This window comes from Mycetomoellerius zeteki, unplaced genomic scaffold (genome assembly GCF_001594055.1).
Source record: "Mycetomoellerius zeteki isolate Tzet28-1 unplaced genomic scaffold, Tzet1.0 scaffold114, whole genome shotgun sequence".
NCBI lineage: Eukaryota > Metazoa > Arthropoda > Insecta > Hymenoptera > Formicidae > Mycetomoellerius > Mycetomoellerius zeteki.
This window is the reverse complement of record NW_017256062.1, coordinates 2,322,038-2,346,490: the sequence shown is the minus strand read 5'-3', so window position 1 is coordinate 2,346,490 and position 24,453 is coordinate 2,322,038. Positions and strand designations below refer to the sequence as shown.

General features: G+C 32.8%; 3 protein-coding genes across 6 annotated transcripts in view; 1 reads left to right on the top strand and 2 right to left on the bottom strand.

The window, feature by feature from the left end:
- The first annotated feature begins 2,203 nt into the window (after nucleotides 1-2,203).
- On the top strand, nucleotides 2,204-18,371 carry Marf1 (meiosis regulator and mRNA stability factor 1-like protein). 4 transcript variants are annotated; one of them, XM_018458334.1, is made up of 25 exons: nucleotides 2,204-2,406; nucleotides 2,880-3,242; nucleotides 4,287-4,430; nucleotides 4,512-4,796; nucleotides 7,078-7,244; nucleotides 8,941-9,038; nucleotides 9,117-9,327; nucleotides 9,565-9,727; nucleotides 9,921-10,119; nucleotides 10,197-10,279; nucleotides 10,857-10,991; nucleotides 11,396-11,548; nucleotides 11,637-12,035; nucleotides 12,272-12,447; nucleotides 12,546-12,718; nucleotides 12,925-13,136; nucleotides 13,223-13,373; nucleotides 13,456-13,631; nucleotides 14,314-14,697; nucleotides 14,776-14,979; nucleotides 15,128-15,398; nucleotides 15,476-15,864; nucleotides 17,144-17,236; nucleotides 17,329-17,662; nucleotides 17,805-18,371. In XM_018458334.1, exons 2-25 carry the CDS (start codon nucleotides 2,919-2,921, stop codon nucleotides 17,855-17,857), a joined length of 4,977 nt encoding a protein of 1,658 aa, XP_018313836.1. In that variant the 5' UTR covers nucleotides 2,204-2,406; nucleotides 2,880-2,918; the 3' UTR covers nucleotides 17,858-18,371. The 4 variants fall into 4 exon arrangements, with proteins under 4 accessions (XP_018313836.1, XP_018313854.1, XP_018313863.1 ...); XM_018458352.1 differs by lacking the exon at nucleotides 11,637-12,035; XM_018458343.1 differs by lacking the exon at nucleotides 2,204-2,406 and having other exon boundaries at nucleotides 2,919-3,242; nucleotides 17,783-17,830.
- A 2,321-nt stretch (nucleotides 18,372-20,692) lies between these two features.
- On the bottom strand, nucleotides 20,693-22,547 carry ND-PDSW (NADH dehydrogenase (ubiquinone) PDSW subunit). The gene is made up of 4 exons (XM_018457110.1): nucleotides 22,331-22,547; nucleotides 21,990-22,125; nucleotides 21,464-21,600; nucleotides 20,693-20,958 (listed from the first exon to the last, which is right to left on the bottom strand). Exons 1-4 carry the CDS (start codon nucleotides 22,410-22,412, stop codon nucleotides 20,834-20,836), a joined length of 480 nt encoding a protein of 159 aa, XP_018312612.1. The 5' UTR covers nucleotides 22,413-22,547; the 3' UTR covers nucleotides 20,693-20,833.
- Nucleotides 22,548-23,641: 1,094 nt separating this feature from the next.
- RpL3 (ribosomal protein L3) overlaps nucleotides 23,642-24,453 on the bottom strand; it is a 5,850-nt gene continuing 5,038 nt past the window's right edge. Inside the window, exons 7-8 of the mRNA XM_018458268.1 lie at nucleotides 24,084-24,239; nucleotides 23,642-23,904 (exon numbers count right to left, since the gene is read on the bottom strand). Of these exons, the coding sequence (XP_018313770.1) occupies nucleotides 23,707-23,904; nucleotides 24,084-24,239 (354 nt within the window). The 3' untranslated portion in view covers nucleotides 23,642-23,706. The remainder of the gene's footprint in view (nucleotides 23,905-24,083; nucleotides 24,240-24,453) is intronic.

Here is a 24,453-nt window from a genome sequence, read left to right as displayed (position 1 = left end):
GAGAGATAGGGAATGAGAGACAGGTTTTTCAAACGGATGTTGTTCGTATCATGGCGGAATTATGCCCGTTTTTACCATGCAGATAAATTTTTATATTTATTTAACTTACTCTATATCTTTTTATAATTCTTAAAACTAGAAAAAAGATAAAGAGTTAGTTGAGTCGAAATTAAAGTTAATCTAAGGGTGAAATCACACCGTGCGGAAAAAGACTGCGGAATAGAGAATGCGTGATTGAAGAATCAATCAGCGCTATTCCGAATAACGCTGAATAGCGCTGATTGGTTGCTTCAATGACGCATTCTCTATTCCGCAGTCTTTTTCCGCACCATGTGATTTCACCCTAATTGATAGAAATGAACATAAAACAAGAGCTGGGTAATGCTGGATTCACACTGCATCCGATTTTCGTCGTATGACGCTCTGCATCCAATCAGAAAACAGGATTCCGATAATACGAAGCAAAATTCATCGGAATCCTGTTTTCTGATTGGTACGAAAATCGGATACAGTGTGAATCCAGCAATAGTTCTAGGGAATCCATAGTCCGGTCTTAGGGCGGTATTCATAGTCCGTTCTTATTTCAAGATCGTCTTAAGTAATGTCTTAAGATGCTAATACGGCCTTCTGATTGGTTCGTGACATCTTAAGACTGTACTTAAGACGATCTTGAATACAAGAATCGACTATGAATACCGCGTTTAGGGCTACCGCACATAAAATTCCGTAACAGTGACCGTAAGATGTAAACTTAAACCGATGAGCCAATCAGGATATTGCTTTAGGTCTACGTAATCTAACGGAAATGGAAATAATAGTAAACTTAGCCATAACCTCGCAATAAGGTGAATTTCAACCGGTTGAAACTCGCCTTATGGATAAGTTTACTGCTATTTCTATTTCCGTCAGATTACGTAAATCTAAAGCAGCATCCTGATTGGCTCATCGGCTTAAGTTCACGTCTTAAGGTTACCGTTACCCCGGATCTACAATAGGGTTTTCAGCCATAAGAAATGGGCGAATCACAGTCGATTATTCCCCTCGGATTCGACTGTAAGTCCGGATCTATAATAAGTGTTTTAAGCCTTAAGCCGTAAGAAATTGAGCAATTACAGTCGAATTCAAGGAGAATAATCGACTATGATTTGTCTATTTCTTATGCGGGGTTTACAATAGAAGTCGTAGCGATCGTAAGGTCTTAAATCGTAGAAAATTGACCAATCACAGTTGATTATTCTTCTCATATTCGACTGTGATTGGTCAATTTTCTACGATTTAAAACCTTACGACTGCTACGACTTCTATTGTAGACCCCGCATTATGGCTTAAGGTTTAGAACTTTATTGTAGATCTGCGGTAATTTTTTGTAGATCCGATTAAAATTTTTGTACGTGTGATTGCCTTTAGGCCGGAATCAGACTACACATTGAAGATTGAGATTGAAGATTGAAGATTAAAATTTGACCAGTGAGGACAAAGGAATTTTAGCTCCTATTGTTTTGATTGGTCAAATTTCAATCTTTCAATCTTCAATCTCAATATTCAATGCGTAGTCTGATTCCGGCCTAAAGGTGCATTCACATGTAAGCGTCAAGCGTCAAGCAGCGGAAGCAGTAATCAATCAGCTGGGTGATACGGACGGTGGTGCAAAAATATTTTTTACGCCACTGTAAAAATCGCCTCGTTGATTGGTTGCTGCTTCCGCTGCTTGATACTTGACGCTTGCATGTGAATGCACCTTAAGACGATCTTGAATATAAGAACTGATTATGGGTGCGTTTCGAGTTACGCATGAAACAAGGACAAATGATGCATCATGCGCTTCATGAGTAACTCGGAACGCATCCTATGAATACCTGCTTATCACATGACTTATTTTGACGTCGAAAATAAGCGTCGAGCGTCAGCATGAAAAAGTACCTCTACGCGAAAAAGACCGAGATGATCGCTCTCAGATATCGCTCTGTTCATGCCACGCAGAGAGAAATAATGGGGGGGGGGGGGGAGAGAAAGAGAGAGACAGAGAGAGGATTGAAACACATGAGGTTTGTTCGCGTCGGAAGCTCCAACATGCTCCAACATGCTCCTACCATAGCTCCTACTCATTCTACCAAGCGCGTTGGAGTGAGTAAGAGCTATCGTAGGAGCATATTGGAACATGTTGGTGCATGCGACGCGACAAACCTAAGATAAAATAGAAGAAAAATTATACAAGAAACGCACATCTTGGGGATTCAATCTTGACTGTGACGGACGAGTTCGGATATGGAATTTTTCGAATTATGCGCTCGCCTATGATTCCCTTCCGTAATGTTTTACCTGTTTGTTATTTTATTGTGCCGGTTGCCGCGTTTTTGCCCGATGCTGCATAGGAAGTGATGGTGGAACGATGGCTGAATTTCACAGGTAACGCGCCAAACGTAGCCAAACGTATCCTCGTGCTACATTTTCCTAAGTCAAAAATTCGTCGATCTGCATTTGCGCGTAGCGATTTAAATGCGGAGGAAAATTCGCTGAGAACTTGTTTCTGCTGTCAGAAGGACATGTTCTCGCGATGAATTTCTCTTTCTTTCTCCGCTTCTTTACTATTATATCTCTTGTGAAAATCATTAATTATACATACCTTTGAATTATTTAAGCGATCGTACAGTGTTATATGTCTCGTTTAAAAATTAAAGACATGAGTATAATTTTATCAATATGAAATGTTATACAATTTTGTATGAACTGAAATTTGCAAAAATTTACACAACAAAATATTAAGCATGAGTATTCACTTTGACCAAATAAGATGAATAAAATAACAATGTTTTGACTTATTTATATTATATACTTTTGTCATGTATTTATTTAATCTTGACTTATTCATTTAATTTCAGCCAATACATTGAAATCCTATCAGAAAACTTGTGAAACACATGGCTGGCGAGAACTCTTCTGATTACCGTACATCCTGTGCGGAAGATAATGACGAGATTGAGGGCCTTAATGACAAACTGATACAACAACTTCTGTTGTCTTCGCCAAAGTTTTTCTCTTCGGAATCCAACAATTCACTGTGTGACATTAGACTAGAAAACAATAGTGGTTCTAATATAGACTCTAAGGCATTTGGTTCTTTGTCGTTCAGCCATTGCAGACATGACTGCTCTCTTCTGTGTTATGATAGCCCAGCTAAGATGTCAAGTACATCGAATCATCTTCCACCCATTGGCGTATTTTGGGACATTGAGAATTGTCAGGTTGGACTTGATAAAAATCTCTTCTTCCGAGGGGGAGGAAGAAAATTTCTCTTGTTTTATCATCAAAATAATAGGCCTATGGCTGAATTATGGTCTGTTCTTTTTATCTAAGCTTCTTGCACAGTTTATTTTAATTTTCTCTTTTCACCTTGGAGAAAAAGAGAATAAATGAACCGTACAAGAAGTTTTGCTAAAAAGGATACTTGTTGCACTTAAAATGAAATATGATTTGTTCTTTTAGTTAAGTTGCTCGCACAGTTTATTTTAACACTTTTTTTTCACGTTGAAGAAAAAGAAAAGACTAACCACATAAGAAGTTTAGCTAAAAAGAATAGACCTATAGATATACAGGATGTCTAGTAAAGATTATAACAATACTTAAGGGTAAATTCCTGAGATCATTTTGAGACAAAAATTCTAATACCAAAGTGTCAAGACTACAATAATTTTAAATTATAAGTATTTAAAGTTATTAAATCATATTACTTGAAGTTCGCGCGTTCAGATGTGATATAACTAGGATTGCCATCCATTCTTTTTTTTTTAGGATGTTCTTTCTTATTCTTTTTTTTAGGGATCCGGAAACGTCTGGAGAGATTTTCCAAAGATGTCTGGGATAATCATAAGCGACAATTATTTGGGACACTTTTGGAAAATTTTTCCAAACGTTCCCAAATGCTGTAAAAGAATGATGTTCACTATCCGGGAAAAAAAATTGGATGGATATGGTAACTCTAGATACAATAGAAAATCCAATAGCACCTAAGCGTGCAAACTTTATGTGGCATGATTCGCTAACTTTAAGTGCTTATAATTCAAAAAGTTGTTATAGCTTTGATATTTTGATACTAGAATTTTTGTCTTAAGATGACCTTAGGAATCGAACCTTAAGCATCGTTACGTTCTTAACTGAACGATCCGCATATTTGGAATTTGGAGACAAAAAGTTTTAGTGTAGTCCAGTGCAGTAACAAAGAATAGACCTAATATTCTAATCATGGATTTCAATGAAATAATATTTGTCATGAAATAATTGTATTGCAGGTTCCTAAAGGTAGATCCGCCATAGGAGTTACACAGTTAATTAGAGATAAATTTTTTGATGGCTATAGAGAGGCAGAATTTATAGTGGTTTGTGATGTTCAGAAAGAGAATAGCCAAATCATTCAAGAACTAAATGATGCTCAGGTAAAACAATTTCATGGCATAATTTCTACAAACTCCGGAACACAACGCCCATTACCAAATAACTTATTCTGCATTTGTTAGGTTAATTTAATACACGTAGCTGCTACATGTAAAAATGCCGCAGACGAAAAGCTTAAACAGGCCATTAGAAGGTTTGCCGACATCCACGGCAGCCCGGCAGCTATAATCCTAATATCTGGCGATATTAATTTTGCCGCTGATCTCAGTGATCTACGTCATAGGAAGAAGATTCATGTGATACTGCTACATAAAAAGAATACCTCAGAAGCGTTAATATTATGCGCCAATGAACATTATGACTTTATGGAGCTCACGGAACCACTGCCGTCCAGACCTCCACCAAAGGTATGAAGACTGGTATGTGGCGACTATAATATTGACAAGGGAATTTCCATTCTAAGCTGCTAGTATTATAAATTACGCTGCACTTTTCTTACATGTATCTATTTAATAAACAATATTTATAGAGTATACATAGTATACTTTTTCTCATTCTTTTTTTCCGAATATACTTTGTCTTGTATGTATCTGTAGCGTACTTCGTACATCCTAATGAATATAATTTAGACTCATTTTCAATAATCCATATCGCTCTATGTACTACAACAAGACGTGACTAAAAAATGACATTTTTAAATTAATTGCAGAAAAAGAATAGAAAAAAGGAAAAAAAATACTTTGAAGGCACATATTTTTATTCCTCTACAATCCTCTACAAACATTACAAAATTATATTTTAAGATTAATACAATAACGTATAAAAGACTAAGGTTCCCAAGAGAAACAAATTCAAAAATAAAAACCAATATGATCTGACACAAGATAATTGTGTGTACTAACAAGGGGATCACACGAAGTGTTAAATTCTGATTTTAATGAAATTTTGTATACATATATAGATTACATAAAAAGATGAATTTGGAAAATGTCCATTGTGGTGGAAAAACGGTTTGAGGAGGTGAAATTATATAGGTAATCCTTATATAGGTAACGGGTTTTAGTTTTTTCCGTTGTATCTTAAAAACTTCCGAGATATTAAAAAATGTTTTATACAAAACTTTTACAATAAAATTACCTCTGTTCATCCCCCCCCACGTCAATAATATTTTTGAAAAATAAAATTTTTTTTAATTAAAGTTTTTTAAAAATATTGACATAAATGAATAGAGATAATTTTGTTATAAAGCTTTTGTATAAAACATTCTTTGATATCTCGAATAGTTTTCGAGATATAACGGAAAAACTGAAAACCGCTTTACCACATAAGGGGTGATTTCACCTCTTCAAACTGTTTTTCCGCTGTAACGGACATTTTCTAAATTCATTTTTTTATACAATAAAATAGAATTTCAGATAATTTCATCTCCTAACTCTTTGTTCTTACATCAGCGTTTGACTCTCATTAGCCTTATCTGAAATTCTATTTTATTGTTTAAGATTGAGAGTCCTTATTTATATATTTATATATTTATGTAATTGTTTGCCATCTTTTTATATAATCTACATGTATACAAAGTTTCATTAAAATCAGAATTTATCACTTCGTGTAGTTCCCTTGTAAGTATATTAGTAAAATAGGACAGACATTTCGACCTTCCGTTTGGGTGCTCTTCAGAATTGATATAATTAACAAAATTAATATTTTTGCTTTACAATAAGAAAACCAGTAGAAACATCAAAATTAGTCAATTCGGAACATTGTTTCCATTGAACCGGAAAAACATCATAAATCTAAAGCCTATTCTATAGTTGCGTAAGCATAGTTGGAAGTGATTGTAGTTGTAAGAATTGACCAATCATAGTCGAATATGAGGAAAATATTCTTCTGTGATTGGTTGTAATTATAACCACTTACTACTATGTTTACCTTTTTAATTGTAGAATGGGCTTAATATCGAAAAATAAAAATATTCTTCTAAATACTAAAGACGTTCGTTTTCATAACTTTTTTACTTCTGGTCATTAGACTTACGATGTTTTCCTGGTTTGACAACATTCCACAAATTTCACTTTGATTATTTCAAAACTCATTTTGATTATTTTTCTGCTCTTATAAAGTGAAAATAATTATTTTGTTAATTATGTCGGTTCTATTCCGACAAGAAATCAAACCAAGGTCGAATGTCTTTTATTTTATTTATATACTTGTTACACAATTATTTTTTTGTCAGCTTATATGGGCTTTTATTTTTGAATTTATGATAAAAAATTAATATTCCAAAAATTTTAGTAATTTAAAACATTCAAACTTATTCTTCGGAAAACTTTGTTTTTCGAATTATGTCATTGTAACAAATGAGGGGTATATATATATATATACATATATATATACACAATCAAAATATATTTCAATGATTCGGCGACACTGAGGACACATTAAGTCTTTCAGTTTTATGAAACGTGCATTTAAATTTCAAATTTGTAATATGTTCATCAATGTAGTTATTTCGTACAGTTGACCAGTGATTTTTCAAAACACAACTCAACTTCATCACTTCCACGGTATATATGTGTATATATATATATGTATAATGTTAAAATTTACTGGCACACATAATCTGTCTTTCGCGCGCGCGTGTGTGTGTGTATTCGCAGTTTACCTACAAATATAATTTAACACTTTCAGGGTTATGAATCCTATGACCTTCTAATTAGTAACCTTCCCAATGAAACGGATGTTAGTATCATTAAACGTCGTCTTAAGCAATTATCTGAAAATTGCGGTGGTCGCGTGGTAGATATCCAGTCAAATACTGCCATTCTACGCTTTACGTCACACAGTTCTGCAGACAGGTATATATTTTATGAATTTTGATTATCACAGATATATTGAAATAAAAGTTGCGTTAAATATACGCTCAACAGCAAAATTAAAGCATCACCTATTTTACCGTCCCAAAATAGGCAATTTCAAAACAGTATAACTTCGTCAAAAATCGAGATTTAGATCGTTTAAAAAAGCATTTTACAGCTTGAAATCTCTACTTTCGCGAACGGTAATTGAGATTTCGATTTGACTGACATTTTACGGAGCTATACGGATACAAATGGAAATTCGTCAAATCTAAAAATTTTGAACGAACTTTACAAAGTTCCATGGTTTGAATTAAAAATAGTAAACAAATTCTCTGTTTACAGTTTTCGAAAGAGTGAATCTTTACCTTTAATTTACTTTTTTATGAAGCTTTGTACGATTTTTTTTCGCCGAGAGATAAATGAAGATTATTTTACGAATTTTTTTTACAAAGTTACCACAGTTCAAATATCGACAATCTTTTTAGCAAAAATTTGATGATCCTTTAAAAGTGTACAAAGTTCCATGATGTGAATTAAAAATCACATAAAAATTTGGTTTACATCTTTCAAAAGCGTGAATCTTTATCTTTAATTTAGTTTTTTATTAAGCATTGTACGGAGTTATTCAACATTGAAGCAAAAACGACCCCTTTTACTTCAATGTCGAATAACTCGGCGAAAAAAAATCGTACAAAGCTTCATAAGAAAGTAAATTAGAGGCAAAGATTCACTCTTTCGAAAACTGTAAACAGAATTTGTTTATTATTTTTAATTCAAACCATGAAACTTTGTAAAGTTCGTTCAAAATTTTTAGATTTGACGAATTTCCATTTGTATCCGTATAGCTCCGTAAAATGTCAGTCAAATCGAAATCTCAAACATAGTTGAATTAATTATTATTAAATTTGATACATGAAGAAAATATTAATTAGGTCTCTCAGAATAAATTAGAATTCCCCAATTTCAGATAATAATCAGAAAATTACTATTGAAATTTATGTTCTTTATTCGTTTGCTAGCTTATTCTATATTAACTTTTATTTAAATATCCCGCTCATATATGTCGTGCAAATCAACCTTTCGCATTCTCTGTTCTACCATTGGATCGGTATACATGTTTAAAAAAAAAGGAGGAAAAACGGTCTTATCTGTCTCCTTTATTACATATACAGATATAGCAGGGATGAAAACATAAATAGGGAAGATTTGAAATAACAGACAGTAATGTAACGAACATAGTGGTATCAAAGAACATCATATAGTATAATAAATTTACTTAACTGTTATATTCATTAGCACATAATAGAATTTATTATAGTGAAATTTTTCTACAGAGTAATATATATCTTATTATTTAGTATTTATTGTTTATTTAAATGTTCAATATTGCAATGTTGAGTGATGGTTTTACTTCTATTTGTGGTAAGTTGTATATCACCATTGTCAAAGAAATTTATGATGCTTAATATCGAAGAATATTTATTTTATACGCAATACATAGTTTATTTTATACGTGCATTCCTATTTAGGATAAAATTTTGTATTACTTATTGTTAATTACCGTTGTAATCGATCGATGTCAAGATATTTGTACAGTCTCGCGATTAAGAAGGTCATTTATAAGTGAGATTACTTGTTAACGGACTATACAATAACAATGTGAATTTGTTTTTTCTTTTTTTATTTTTGATAGGGCTCAGAAGCGTATGGAAGGAGAACTTGTTCTTGGATCGAAAATATCTGTAAAATATCTCGGGAAGGAGAAAGGAAACATAATTGTCAAAAGTCTAGGTACGTTTGTGTTGGTAAAATTCTAAGCGACGCAAGACTTGATCACCAAATTTATTGTAATTAATAATATTCTTTCAGGAAGTATCATAACTCGGAGTAGGGCAGTTAGTGATTCGGAAATTGTTACTGACTCTAGGCAAAGTAACTCTAAACAAATGTATGCTGCGAGTGCCTCTGTGCTAGGGCAAAGGACCCTCCAATTTCCACATGTTCAGTCCTCGTCCTCTGTAGTGGGTGGCTATCCTGCTTTCAATCCCCATTGCGCACCCATCAATGGCCCACCATCGGGGTCAGTTTTTGTGAAATTTGTGTTTAAATTTCTTATTTGGTGAATTAACATGATATCGTTTCTCTTCAATGATGGATAATCCGAGAAAGAGTCTTAGAGTCGCGAGTAGATTTTTATCCTTGCTGATTCGGGCTATGAGCTTGTAATTTGATCTTATCTGATGTAAAATATTAAATGAATTTTATATTTGCTACAAAACTGTAATGGAAATTTATATTTAATATCTTTATTTCGCAGGCTAATACAACCTCCAATATTTTTTGAGAGATCGTATCTGAATAGTGGAGAGGTATCTTTTAATAGGACGTACAATGACCTTACTAGGGTGCAATCACCAAATATAATATGGCCACTGGCGGGACCTCAACAATATGGCCATATATGGGAACCACAATATAAAGTTAGTTTTGTTTAAGAACTATTTAAATCTATCTATATATCTAGATTTCTGTGATATATTTTCTTTTCTCTCTCTCTCTCTCTCTCTCTCTCTCTCTCTCAACCTTGTTGGTAATCTGCTATAATTGGTTCATTTTTTTTACTATAATGTTTACTTTTATAACGTTCTAAACGATTGCTTAATTTTGTTTAAGGCAGAGAAGTCAAAGATATTAAATAAACGGACTCACGTCCCGCAGGTTCGGGACAATAATGTTGCTGTTACCACAACTTCTCGCACTCCTGAAGGTCTTAGGCGCATCAGAGGTACACATGGTACATTTCTTCATGCTTCTGAATGGATTGGAGGACGGCAGCCATACAATTCATTAGCTGTTCCACTTGGTTATAATGGTAATAATTTGAAATCAATTCTGTATTATGTCATTTTGATCGCGTCTGACGATTAATATTGTGTATTATTGGAACAGTGCAATCCAATCCGTACAAACGACGTAGTCCTTCTCCGCTGTATGATGCGCCGACTAGAGAAAAGAGCTCATGGCACAGTCAGGTATAAACACAATTGTATTTTATTCATCTAACATATTTGGAGGAACGAAAAGATAAAAGGGTATTTATTACCTGGAAGTTTCGGAGGATTTTCTTTTTATCCCTAAAAATTATATCTGGAATTTTTATAGAATTTTATCGAGATTTAGGAAAATTTTTGGAATTTTACTTTCAAGTTTTAATTCTGTTTTTCTAAAAAGATTATTGTTTCTTTAACCAGTTTTTCTTGATAATGCAAAATAGTTAATAATAAATATGACATACACATTCGTATATTCACGTACATTCTGTATGTTTTGCAAGTTTTTTAGAAAAAGATTAGAGTGATAGTAGAAGACAATACTCAGCAGAATACAGTAGCTCACTGATGCTATCGAATTCCTGTTTTCAATATATAATTTGCGTTGTTTGTACTCCATTTTATTTTAAGGCATTAAAAATTTTTCTAATCTTGTGTTTTGAATAAAGATATCTTCAAAATACCGGGAATACCTTTAAAATACCGCAAATTTTCAGAGTTTTTTTGCAAGATTTCAGTAAGCACTCTGGAAAAGTATTTCCTTTTTTTTCTTTTCTAGAATCAACAACAGCAGATTTCTACACGAAATAATAAAACACCATCACCTTACGAAAATAATATGTTACAAGGGACAGGACAACATAATCAAACATCACGATCGCATCTGAGTGATGCAGAAAACGAAGAAGTAGAGGTATTTTTTTCGTATTGTTACGACGTGTTAATTTAATTAAATACAGTATCTTTGAGAGTGTAATGTGAGCACACAACAAATCGGAAATAAAGTTCCTAAACGCCTATGAACATCAATATTATTAAATTGTTTGTTATTTTAAAACATAAATAATAAAACGTATAAAAAAATTGTTATTTTAATTTATGTTATTATTGCTTTAGTTCTGTTAGGATTGCGTTTCAAGACTAAAAATTAAATTTGGCTCGCAGTTTTTAGGATTAGATATGTAATGTATAAATTCACACGGAATTATTTAAGCATTAAAACATCCAACTTGATTTTTTAGGGTTTTTTTTCCGATTGTTGTGTGTTAATTTATTCTTTTCACTCAATCTATTGTTTCTTAATCTTTTCTTCTTTAGAAGTTTTTTAATCCTGTAAATAATCGCGTCGGACATAACACCAATAATGGCACTAATATACCCATCGAATTGCAAGTAACGAATTTAGATCAAAACATCGATATGAAAGACATGAAGCGAATTCTTTCGTCTGTGTTCATGGAACACGTCTCGGTACGTGGTCATTTATTTATTGAAAGAGTTGTAAAATAATTTATGTGCGATCCATTTATTGTAGAAATACGTTTTTTTTCTATTTTAGAGCTGTCATATTTCTTTATTTACACAATCGGACGGTAATTACGCCGCTAGCGTGAAAGTACCTTCATTATCGGACGCACAATATGCGATCTCACAATTACACCGTCGTAAAATAGGCTACAAGCGCATTTTGATATCTTACGCTCATATCGGTGGACCAAATTTGCAACTTATCCGAGCACAAATCGTATTGCTCTTGCAAGAGGTCCCGGGACACAAACTACCGTTATTCAAATTTCGCGAGATGTACGAGAGCCGATTTATGATTTCTATAAGCGTGTCAGAACTTTACAAGATGAGAGACGTATGCATAATCACTGAAGATCCGAGTGGCAGAATGGTCTCGCTCAATCCGGATCATAGAAACACACCGTCGCCGTGCTTTAGTAATACGATACAGGTGCGCGATTGTATTCTGTGTTGTTTTCTGTGTATTTAGTATTCGCTAAATGATGAATAAGAAGCCGAGTCTGAGCTTTTCCGGTGATGGTAGAACTACATTATAGTTCCTCTTACTGTCGAGAAGCTTTGATCATAATTGTAAAGCGATTCATCCTGAATTGATATACTACTCTCTTTTGTGGATAGAAAATTACACATTTGATATATATGAAAGATATTGAACAACATTTGCAGGATGGACAAGTCAAGTTACCGTATTGCACAATGCATACCTCGAAACCATTATCGGACAAAGGCTGGGCGGAACAAGAAATGGCATCCTTACCTAACGTAAAGATCTCTTTGAAACTTCTCGAGTCTCGTTTGCAACAGTTACTAGCGTCGCACAATGGTATTCTACCCTTGCCAAGGTATGTTTTTATTATTTATGTTAAACTTTATATAGTGCGAAAGAATTCTAACGTTAATTTAAAATATGTATTGCTTACACTCTGTTGAATAATTTCAGTCTACCGAACTGTTACGAGGCCGAATTCAAAGAGCAGTTAGAAATTGTAGAGAAAGGTGTACCTTTAGAGCATTTGGTATCGTGCTTGTCATGTGTTGAATTAAGACAAGATATCGGCAGTGTGAAATACATTGTGTGGATAGGGAAGAAGGATCATGAAAATAATCACGATGGTAATTATTTTATAATAGTTAATTTTAATTATAATAATGCAATAAAATGTATAATATACATATAAATTATTATATCATAATTTAAAATTAACTGTTATGATAATTTACTATTATAGATGTATATATTTTTTATAAAAATTGGTTAACAATGTAAAATGTGTATTGATCAAAGTTTATTGCAAGAATCGACATGTTGCTCTTTTCAGAAACCAAGTGCGTGAGTCCACCGCTCGCGAATCAGCTAGCTCTTTTTAGCCGTGAATTGGTCGATCTTCTGAAAACCGCGAAGCACTGCCAATTACCATTCAATCGATTTATACCGGCGTATCACCATCACTTCGGACGACAGTGCAGAGTCGCTGATTATGGGTTCACTAAACTAATAGATCTGCTAGAGGCACTTACACACACTGTCCAAGTAAATTAAGTTTATGTAAATTAAGTAGCTATGTGTGAATCAATGTTAAATCAGAAAGATTCACGAATCGTCGTGTATTCTTTCAGGTAATGGGAGAAGGCAATAAGCGCGTGGTTACGTTGTCGCATCGTGCTCAAGTACGCAGATTCACCTCAGATTTACTGCGAGTATTGAAATCGAAAGCGAGCAAACAAGTGGCACTCTCGGAATTTCCAAGCGTTTATCAACGAGTGATAGGTACAACGTCGTAACATTTATTTATTCGCGTTTATTTTTTAAAGGTAGGTGATCACAGGAACATGTAACATTTTTTTTAAAGCAAAACCATGGGACATCGTGGATTACGGGGTATGCGATATCGAAGATATTCTTGGTGAAGTGTCCGAGAATACGGTCGTCGTAACTCCTATGGAAGCCAATGATAAGATGATAGCCATCCCCAAACGCGAACAGACTGCTGAAGAAATGGAACGAACGAAATTGTTCGCTAAGGAGGTGTGTAATTCGTGAATTGCTTTTTTAAAGAAAACTTATGAATTAAAGGTTATTAACTGTACAGTTCCTGCAAAAAGTTGGAAATTGGAAATATTTATTAATATTTATATTTTCCATATAAAAATAAATACTAAAATTATATACATATAAAACAATTGTGTAAATAACACTATATATTTATTTAATGACACTTTATTTGTTGCATTTATTATTATTTTATTATTATAGTACTTTAACTTAAAAGAAAAATAACAAATTTAATTTTTTGATATAAGTACTTTAAATAATTAAAATTATTTACGTACATTTTGATTGCGGTTTATAGATTAGTTGTTGTGTAAGTAAAGCTTAATTATTCATTTATATAGAACAATTAATGTATGAATCACAATAAAACTTGGCATAAATTTTGATCATTTAAAGCACTTGTACAAAATATTGAAATTTTTGTCATTATTTTTTGGGATAATAATAAAAAATAATAAATCTAATGAATAAACTATAAAAACATGTTGTTAAATAAATACATGATATTCACACAACAGCTATTTCATATGTAATTTTAATATTCATTTTTATATGGAAAATATAAATATTAATACATTTCCAATTTCAAACTTTTTGCAGAGACTGTACGCATAATTATTAAGCTTTATTAAAATAAATTCTTGTAATTTAACAGGTGGTCGAATTACTGCAACATGCGCCGCAATGTAGGATGTTATTCAATAAGTTTGTACCTTCCTATCATCATCACTTCGGCCATCAATGTCGCGTGTCGGATTACGGATTCACCAAGTTGATCGAATTGTTCGAAGCAATTCCGGATGTAGTCAAAATCGAAGAAGTAAACGGCGGGGAGAGACAGATATCTTTAACTGAGAAAGAGGGTCTTAAGGTTCTCTCCGAACAAATATCGAAATTGGTGATACGCGCTAGAAGTGGCCTAAGTGTTTCGAGTATCGCGCCAAAGTTCTTACGTCATTTCGGCTACATGTTACGTCCTGAATTGTACGGTTGCAGTTCGATGTTGCAGCTTATGCAGAAGCTTGGAGATACTATTCAGGTAACGCAGCATCATAATCAGTCTAATAACTAGCAATGCTTTAATAATATTGACTGTTTCGACTCTCCTTTATCGCAGATTATAGACTTGGCTACAGGACCAGCTATCATCACAGTAGACAAATCGCATTTGCAGCAAAGAACTCTCCAATGCCGACGTGTGTTAATGGACCAACCCCAACATAGAATGCCTGTCAAAGAGTTTGTAAAACAATACTCTCAATATTATATGAAGCCATGTAATTTGGAAGAGTTTAAAAAAGATCTAGCAAACGTTGTTCGAGTATGTATAAATTTAATACAAAAGAAGCGATCTATTATTGTTTGTATTACCGTTAAAATTGGCTGATTAAAATTGCTCTTTGAATAATTCAGAGTATTTTTGCGTGTGTTTACCGTATATATATATATTTTACAAATATATCTTACAGTTCACAGTGATAAACGGCGAACAATTCATCGAGCTGACAACATTGCATTGCTTCGCTTGTGAGCTTTATCGCGTAATGATGAATCATGGTGGTACATTAAACTTATCACAGTTTGATACGTCATACTTGAATATTATAGGCATAGCTTGTAAACCTGCACAGTATGGTTTTCCAACAATAACTGCACTTTTACAAGCCTTACCTTGTACTGTAACGATAAAGGAGACACGGAAGAAAGAAGTGATTATCTATTTGAATAAAAAATTAGCCGGTAAATAAATAGTTGAAGTATAACTTCTTTCATGTGTTTGTTGGTATCTTGCTAATTTGAATTTTTCACTCTTTAAGCTTCCGTCGGTATACTTTTGCCATCAATATATAAGCCGATGTCATCTTATCACGATACGGATTCCAGCAACGATTCATTTGAAAGTGATTCTTCATGTCGCGCAAATGCTCCAAATGCTCTCGGCGTTCGCATCCAAATGAATGATCAGATGGATCATGAGAAATGGATCGATCAGTTGACAAACATTAATTCTTGGAGAACGAAAGACGATAAAACTCTGTGGTCGGACGTTTCTGATAAGCATTGGAAGAATTTGCCGAGTTCGGAGGAACGCACAACTAATTGGCCGGAAAGCGGCGGTGAAAGCTTCCTCAACAGCTTGATGCGCACACCAATAATGCAACGTAATTTCCCACCGCCGCCACCCAAACCCGATTCACCACCCGAGGTATTATTTTAATTAATTAAAATTAAAGGAGGATTCCATTGTAATAGCTCTGAAAATGGTGATTCTTATAAATGTTTTGGATAAACCTTAATAATATCCAAATAAACTTTTTTAAGTTATAATGAGGCATTCTCTTGGAACATAAAAAATTTGGCTTTTTTTACATTTTTTATTGTATACTCATACTGAATAGCGTATAATAATTAACTACTTCTAGCGATGTACGGCGTACAGTATAGCATCTATCACAGAAAAATCAAATATAAAAAATTTTCCTGAAGTTTTCTTGATTATTGTGCCATTTCGATTTTATTGCTATAAAAACTTTACAGCAATATAAAATCGATTTTTTTTCCAAATGCTACTTATTTATACGTTGTTCATAGGGCTAGACATGTATTTGAAATACTTTTATTTGAAAAATTGTATTTATAACAATTGTATTTTGCATATTGTATGCAGCGAAATATATCAAAATATTTTATATTTTGTACATTTCATACGAATATGTAAAAGTATTTTGTGTTTTAGTATTAATATTGAAAGACTGAACGTATTTTATATTTTGTATTTCATATACTAAGATTAACAATCAATTTTATTTGAATTATAAAATACAAAAAACTTTTAGTCTTTCGATTTTAAATATAAAATACGTAATTTCGTGTGCTCTACTGAAATACAAAATACAAAATATACTTTTATTGCAAATACTATATGTTAAATAAAAGTATTTCAAATACATGCTCCTCAGTTCTAGTTGCTTAACCAAAATTTTTTTATACCTAAGAATGTCTCTTCATATCTTGAAAAATTATTTGGATATCAAGATTTTTTCTTAAAAATTCATAAAAGTCATCTGTTTTTAGAGATGTTACATTAGAATTTTCCTTAATCCTTCATAGTCACACTGGGTCTAAATAACCTGAACATTTTGTGAAAAATTTAATTTTAATAAACTCTAAAAAAAGAAATCGTAAACATGTATTAGAATTTAGTGTGAAAGTTACATATATATCATCTTTCACGTTAAATTCTAATACATGTTTACGATTTCTTTTTTAGTGTTAAAATTAAATTTTTAAAGAATGAAATTATATACTGTATTTTTTTTTAATCATTGCAATTAATACTGTCGATTTGATAACACTTTAAAAATGGGTCGGGTCATTTTAACCCAGAGTAATCATTGTGTGGCTTTTTAGAAGTGTGATCATGAAGGATTAATATTTATCTCAGTACACATGATTAAAACTACTGAATTATCATTTTCTTGTAGGATATTGTATGCAAGGAGGAACACTGGAAATCATCGCTCTGGTCCCCGACAAAATTTACCTATCCGCAAGATGAACATCCCACGAATGTACAGGTATATTTTCCTTTTTATTGGATATGTTTATACACGAAAAAATTGTTTATTTGTTCTTCTACATGGTTTGTTAATCCATTGTCTCCTTTCAGGTTCCCCCGTTGACCTTACCAAGTTGGAATCAGATTCTGTCTGGCGACGGTATATCGAACTTGTTGTCGCCAACCAAAAATCTATTGCCCGCTGCTGCGAATCCCTTGTATCCGCCTACTTCTCCCTACTATAAGTCTGTCGTGGCACCACATCCGTCGGAATTGCCTCTTCCTTCTCTATCGTTAACACCCAAGAAGAAGATATTGGCAGATAATCAGAAAAAGACTACCGCCAACGTGAGAACTCATTTCAATCTTGCAAATTCCGAAAGCGAGGATAATATTATCGACGATGATGAGAGCAGCGACAGTCATAGCACTTCTAGTAAACTCTGTGAGTAGTTACACATTATTTTAAAAAAAGAAAGAAAAAAAACCCTTTTCTGTATCAACTAATGTTTTATGAAATAATCATTTATATATACGTATATACTCATTCGCTTTAAAATATCAGGAAACTATGTTTATCTCGCTAGTTAAAGGCAAGAGACGTCTGGCGGCCCAATTCAATCAGCCGATCGAGCCATAAGCAGAAAATGTGCAGAGAAAGAGAGATATTAAAAAAGTGATAAGCTCAAGATCAAAACCAGATTATGTTTAATCAATTTTTTCACGGAAAAAACAAAAAGCTTCAGACTTCAACGGACTTCAATAGATCGTCACCTAAAATGGATTTAAATTACCTATACTGTTCCATGAATGTGGTAGGTACCATACTTAATTTATACTCGAAATTTACAACAAATCCATACAAATTAAATGTATATGCAAACTGGAGGGAAAGGATTATAGCACGAATTATTTTCAAAGAGTATGAAAATCATCGAGTAGATTATGATTGTATAATCAGAATCATAATAAGAAATGTGTGAGCGACGTTTATACTGAATGACATGTACTGATGGCTAGGAAACATGTAGCATTTTTCGTACTGTGATATAGGATATAAAAAGAAGCGAGATGATAGTAAATACTACATCAAGAAGGGAGCTTGGGATGGCAATAATTAAATTTTTCGCGGTAAGTCACACACAAGAAGCGTGACCCGGTACATTTGTGAAATATATATATATATGTAATTACATCTAAACCTTTTTTATGTCCTATCTAATATTTTCTTTTACTAACATTCTATCTCATTTGATATTATTTTAATCTTTATTCATGTGTTTGTATCAAATTTACAATCAATTTTTACTTGATTGTTTCGATTAGTTAACAATACATATCGTGGAAAAATAATTTTTATACCCATTCCTTTTTTTATTTTATATTCGTTAAACGAAATTGGAAGAACATTAGACTAGATTCCGTAGTCATCAAGTATATATATATATACACATTAACTATTCTCCTTTGTAAATAAATTATTGTTGAGAAACGCTTCTTTCGATTTGCCTACGTTCACATTGCCAAGAACAATGTGAGATGCATTCATATAACATACTATATGTTCAAAAAAGATAATTACGTATAATTGTTGCCAATTACAAGATAAACGAAATTCTCTTGTCTATACCATGCACCTTCAGTTATTCATCTTGTTAATTATCTTACGAATTTCTCTTCATTCATCATATCGATACATTTTTTTTACTGCTCAATGTATAATTTTACGAATGTGTCATGTGAATGAGTGCGATTATGCGATACAGCGATGACAGATGTGTAAAATTGGATTATAATACGATGTTGTCACATGAGTTTCGCAATACGCGAAGGAAAGAGAAAATAATTTTATCGATGAAAAAAAACTTAGATTAGTGCTTATTATATGGCAGAATCGAAAGGATGTAATAAGCGCGACGAGAGATGAAATTTTAACAAAGGTCATTGAGACAAATTCGTCCGGTAATTACTAAATGGCGACAAGTATTATGTAATTTTATTCAAAAGGAGACGAGACAAAACGTTTACACCGAATATATCTCTGTAACGGCCATTGCGCTTTTTTTTTCTTTCATTTGAAGAGCAATGATGGGAGTATACCTTTGTGACTCTGCCTGATACAGAACTTTTTTTTATAATGTTCTACCGATATATTTAAATGCATAATATCAGATGTATAATAAAAATGCAAGTCTTTTTTAATTGTACAGAAAAAAATGAATGTGTGATGGATCTCACTTTTAATCATGTATACTCCATGCTCATTGTAAATATGACATGGATGTGTAATAATTTGCAGCATAGAGAGATCAATTAGATTGTACTGTAGGATTATAGCTACAATGAATTCCAAGTTTTTATGCGATACTAGTTTGCCAATTTATATCTCGTAATCATATATGTAATACTCCTATGTTGCTAACGCCAATTAAAAGCTGGCGAAAACACCACGGTGCAGACGAATATCTCACTTAGATAGTGTACAGCGCATGTGCACCACACTCGAATACACTGTGAAAGTGAGAGATTCGATATTCCCTATCTCGCTGTCTTCGCATACCCTCCACTCCCAAAAAGAGGCTGTGTTAGCAGTTTAGTAGTATTACATATATATTCGTAATACGTTATTTTAAAAAACTGAAAGTATGAGAGAGGAGAGAGAGAGAGAGAGAGAAAGAGAGAGAGTGAGAGTGTGTGTGTGTGTACGTAACGTTTATGCTATCTCCATTGGATCACTGAAAAATTCGCGGGTACACGTTAAGTGACAGTCGAGCGTCAGGTATTAGGCAATTACGAAGATCGTGTAGTATTCATGTAGTGACTTTTTAAAAATATTTTGTTAATTTATTCCTATTAAAAGAAATGGTTTCGTTACGTGTTGTATATTTATGCATAATAATGAATTGTATGTATTTTATATTTGCTTAAAAAAAGAAATTTCTGTGCGTATGTGTCTCATAAGAGAAAACTTTTAATTCATTCAAATAGTTGAAAGTATTTTACGTTCGTGTATTAAATGTGTGCCACCATGTATGGTACACCATGCGAGATTGTCTTATGTTCTAAATGCCTAATAAGTTTTATGCGTATTTAAATTTGTTTTTGGCATTCTAAATAACGGATGAGTAATCTGGTTAAAATATGATGTCAAAACGGAGAAAAACTGTATAAATGAGAATTCATATATATTATATAGGATGATTTTATCGTAATAAAAAACAAAAGAAATTGTAATGTATAAATCATCGATGGAATCGTGTCTAAATGAATATTTCATAAATTAATTTGATATACATGTACAATAGGTATAATCTTTTTATATATTGTACAATGAAGAAATAAAAGGAAAGATATATATTGATTCATGCAATATTCAAAGATTGCTGTCGATGCGTGCACGCTGTGTGGTTTTATATATATATCATTATAAGATACAGATTGTTATAGAGATTACAAATGAGAGATTAAAATTCTGATAAATTATTTTTATTATCCCGCCGTCTTTAAATCACAACACATCTGTACATATTAAGCAAACGTGTAATTCAGATTCATAATGTACGAATGTGTTTGCCATTAAATTCATATAATCAGCTACGATGTCGGTTCAAGTTTGCTACGCCTTGTTCGGTTGTTGTTTCATGCCGGTACCTACTGGCCCGTGACGGCGCTCCCAGATCAGACGATGTTTCTGCTTCATGTATGCATTTCTTGCGTTTAAAGATACTCCCATTTCACCGTCTGCACATTTGAGAAAATAAACTGAATAAAATATGTCAATCCTTTGCAATTATATGTATATTAAGCTCGATTTGACATAACATTGCGATAGTCTTTCACTTCTTTCGGAGTGTCTGATTTGATGTAAGAGATTATAAACATTTTTAGGATCTTAAAAATTCTTCCAAATAATAAAGATTCTTCTTTCACATTAGATACGTTGATTAAATTAAAAAATGAAAAATTGGCTATCAAATAAATTTAAAAGCAATTATAAAAAAAAATACAATACAATTTTCTAAATTTAAGAGCAGTTACAGAGAAAAAGGAAAAATTAACATAAATTCTTAAAATTTGAAAGTAGTTATAGAAAAGAAATATACTTGATATAAATTTTTATATAAAATGTGAGAAGGTACAATTGTCTTACTTATGAGAAACAATCTGAACCACAATTGCTCGAGACTCAAATTTGATTGTATTATATTTAATTTATCTGTAATTTTCATCATGAACACATACTCACATTTGATGAACCAAGCAACAGCCGCATCATCATAAATTTTCCTTATAGGATCGCATAAATGTACGTCATCGCCGTGATAGATGGCACACTGTTCAAAACGACTTCTTAGAATAAACAGAATTTGATCTTCTACTGCCCTAAAAAAGAAACGAGGAAAAACGTCGAGAAGAAAGTTGGGGATATTACTCTGCATGGCCAACATTTCTCTCAGAATTGTTATACAAATTCGAAAGCTACATCTTTTTCTTTGGAATTTTGTGAATTGTAAAATAATCTAAAATTTCTCAGTTTATAATGTCCGAAAACAGATCTTAAAACTTTTTCAAATTTTGTAAGATTTTGTCAGAAATTATAGAATCAGAAACCTCTTATGTTAGATATTTCAGATTTCACATAGAAAGAATTCTAGAAAAGATGTAACTTTCTTAACACTTGAAAAATGTTCCAATGTGCATACAAAATTTTGAGAAAAATTTTATCAGGTTTTTGTTTCTTACTACTAATACCTCATAAAACTTTTATTTACTTATCGCGTTTAAGTTGACAATCTGCCTCGGTCTCACAGACTATATCGTCCATGTAACACTCATCGATCGTCGGTACGCGACGATATTGTTGATGATACCATGGATATTTCTTTTGATTCGGTACTACTAATTTCTCTGCAACGAAAGATATTCGTTCAGGAATACATTCCAAAACGTCCTCTCCGAGAAAAATTTTTTTTTATTCAAAATATACACATGTAACACACATATACTATAGTATATAGAGTAAAATCTTCCTCGGAGAACGTTTTGGAATTTCGTAGCCTAGGAGGTTACGTTATGAAAAGGTTACAACATAACCACAACGATTAGATAATACCTCGGACATACGTGACTGGCGCATCCACCATATAAATTACAGAGTTCATGAGCCTGTAAAGGAAGTTTTCCTGTTCTGCCATAATTTCAAATTAGGCTAGAATAGAAAAATCAACAGCAACAATAATATTTCTCTAAGGTTATCTTTACGTAAGGTTATTTTTACGTACTAGTCGATGCAAACACGTCACGTGACGTCACGACATACACGATACATGCGACAGGCATACAGGCTGGATTCCAAATTCACTGCCAGCGCTGAAATCTACAGTTTACGTCACGTATACTATACATTTCCAGCACTGTCAGTGAATTTTGGAACACAGTCACAGGCGACACTGCGCAGTTGCGACTCATGGGCTGTGTTCGCTTTGCTTACAACGCTTAAAAACGTCATTTCATCCTTGTTTGTTAAATATTAAACAATTAAAGGTAAATTTCACGAGTTGCTCAAATCGGTTGTTTCAGCGACAAAAAGGATCACGTGATCAAAATGGACGCTTGATATTCGTCAATTTCTATCACGTGACTTATTTTGACGCCAAAAATGAGCGTCGAGCGTCAACATAAAAAGGTACCTTAATGCTTACAAGCGTTATAAGCATCTAAGCGAACACAGTCATGGTTGTTACTTGGTACTAATTATAGTGGTGGAAAAAATCAGTATATATACAAATAAGAAATGAGTCAAAAACTTGAAAGTAATTACGGAGAAAAAGAAAACAATGTAACATAAATCTTTAAATTCAGAAGCAATTACACAAAAAAAAAATTATTTAATATAAATTCTTAAAATTCAAAGTAGTTATAGAGAGAAAAACGATTTCACATGACATACATATTATTTTTATAAATATAAAATTTCAGATATATATATATATATATACAAATTTCTTTTTTCACAACAGAGTGACACTTCTCAAAAAGAATCCAAAGATAAAACAGACTGCAAAATAAATTGAAAAAAATAGTTCGTGTGACTCACATTACTTAGAACTTCAGTACTTTGAATCTGCAATTCTTAGGTCTGTTCGTATTGCTCGAAATTTCCAAAAAAATATTCGGCATTGAAGAGAGAAAAAGCAAAGAGGCATACAAAAAGTGCAAGCAACACAAATAGATCTTTGATTTCTTAATGGCAGTTTGGTATCATTATATTGTCGTTGCACATGTCTTACCATATGTAATATGCACAGTAATGTAATAACAGTACTGCTATTTAAGAATTATAAAATTGGGGTACAAATCTGTCTTTTCAAAGGATATAAATATACAGGAGAAAATGCAAAGGAATAAATACATATACAACCAATTTGTAAGATTCTCGAAAAATCTATATTTTTCTTCTTCTCGTAAATCGTGCTCAGTAGAACAATTTTACTGCGCCGGCGGGGCGGTTGGTACACCGACGGTACGCGCTTCTTCCTCACGTAGACGATCCTTCTTGAGTTGTCCCATGAAGGAGGCTTTATCGACAGCGGTCTGGAAACGACCGTGTCCGAATTTGGAGCTAGTATCAATGAACTTAAGGTTGATCTTCTCCAACGCTGATCTCTTGGTGTGCACCAATAAAGACTGCAAGATATGTTTTTATGTCAAAAATACGCTTGTAAATATCTACTAATATAATATCAAATATATTTCATCAGTCCTATCATTTAATTATCATCGTAATCAATAATATGAAAAGCTCTATAGAAACTCATCATGTAAAGCAGAACAATGTATTGTTGTTCGTCGATATCAATTCTTACCTTCCTCAGCGTAATCACGCGCTTCTTCGGACCCATGCAGCATCCCTTGATCATAATGAAGTCATTATTAACTTCACCGTAATGCGGAAAGCCACCCATAGGTGTAATGCTCTTGTCAGTGAGATCGTACTCCGTCGAAGCATTGTTCTTCACGATCTATAAATGCAAATAGACGTCATAATAAATATCAATTCCAATCAATTATTTTTAACAAATAGTTCATAAACTATAACCTTGTAACTTGTCTTGGAGGCCTAAAGCATTGATGTGAATTATGCATTAGGTACTATGAACAAGTAACGTTCATATTCGCCTCTTTAAATTAAGAATCAATCTTTTTTTCATATTCCAAAGATCGACATAGGGAAAG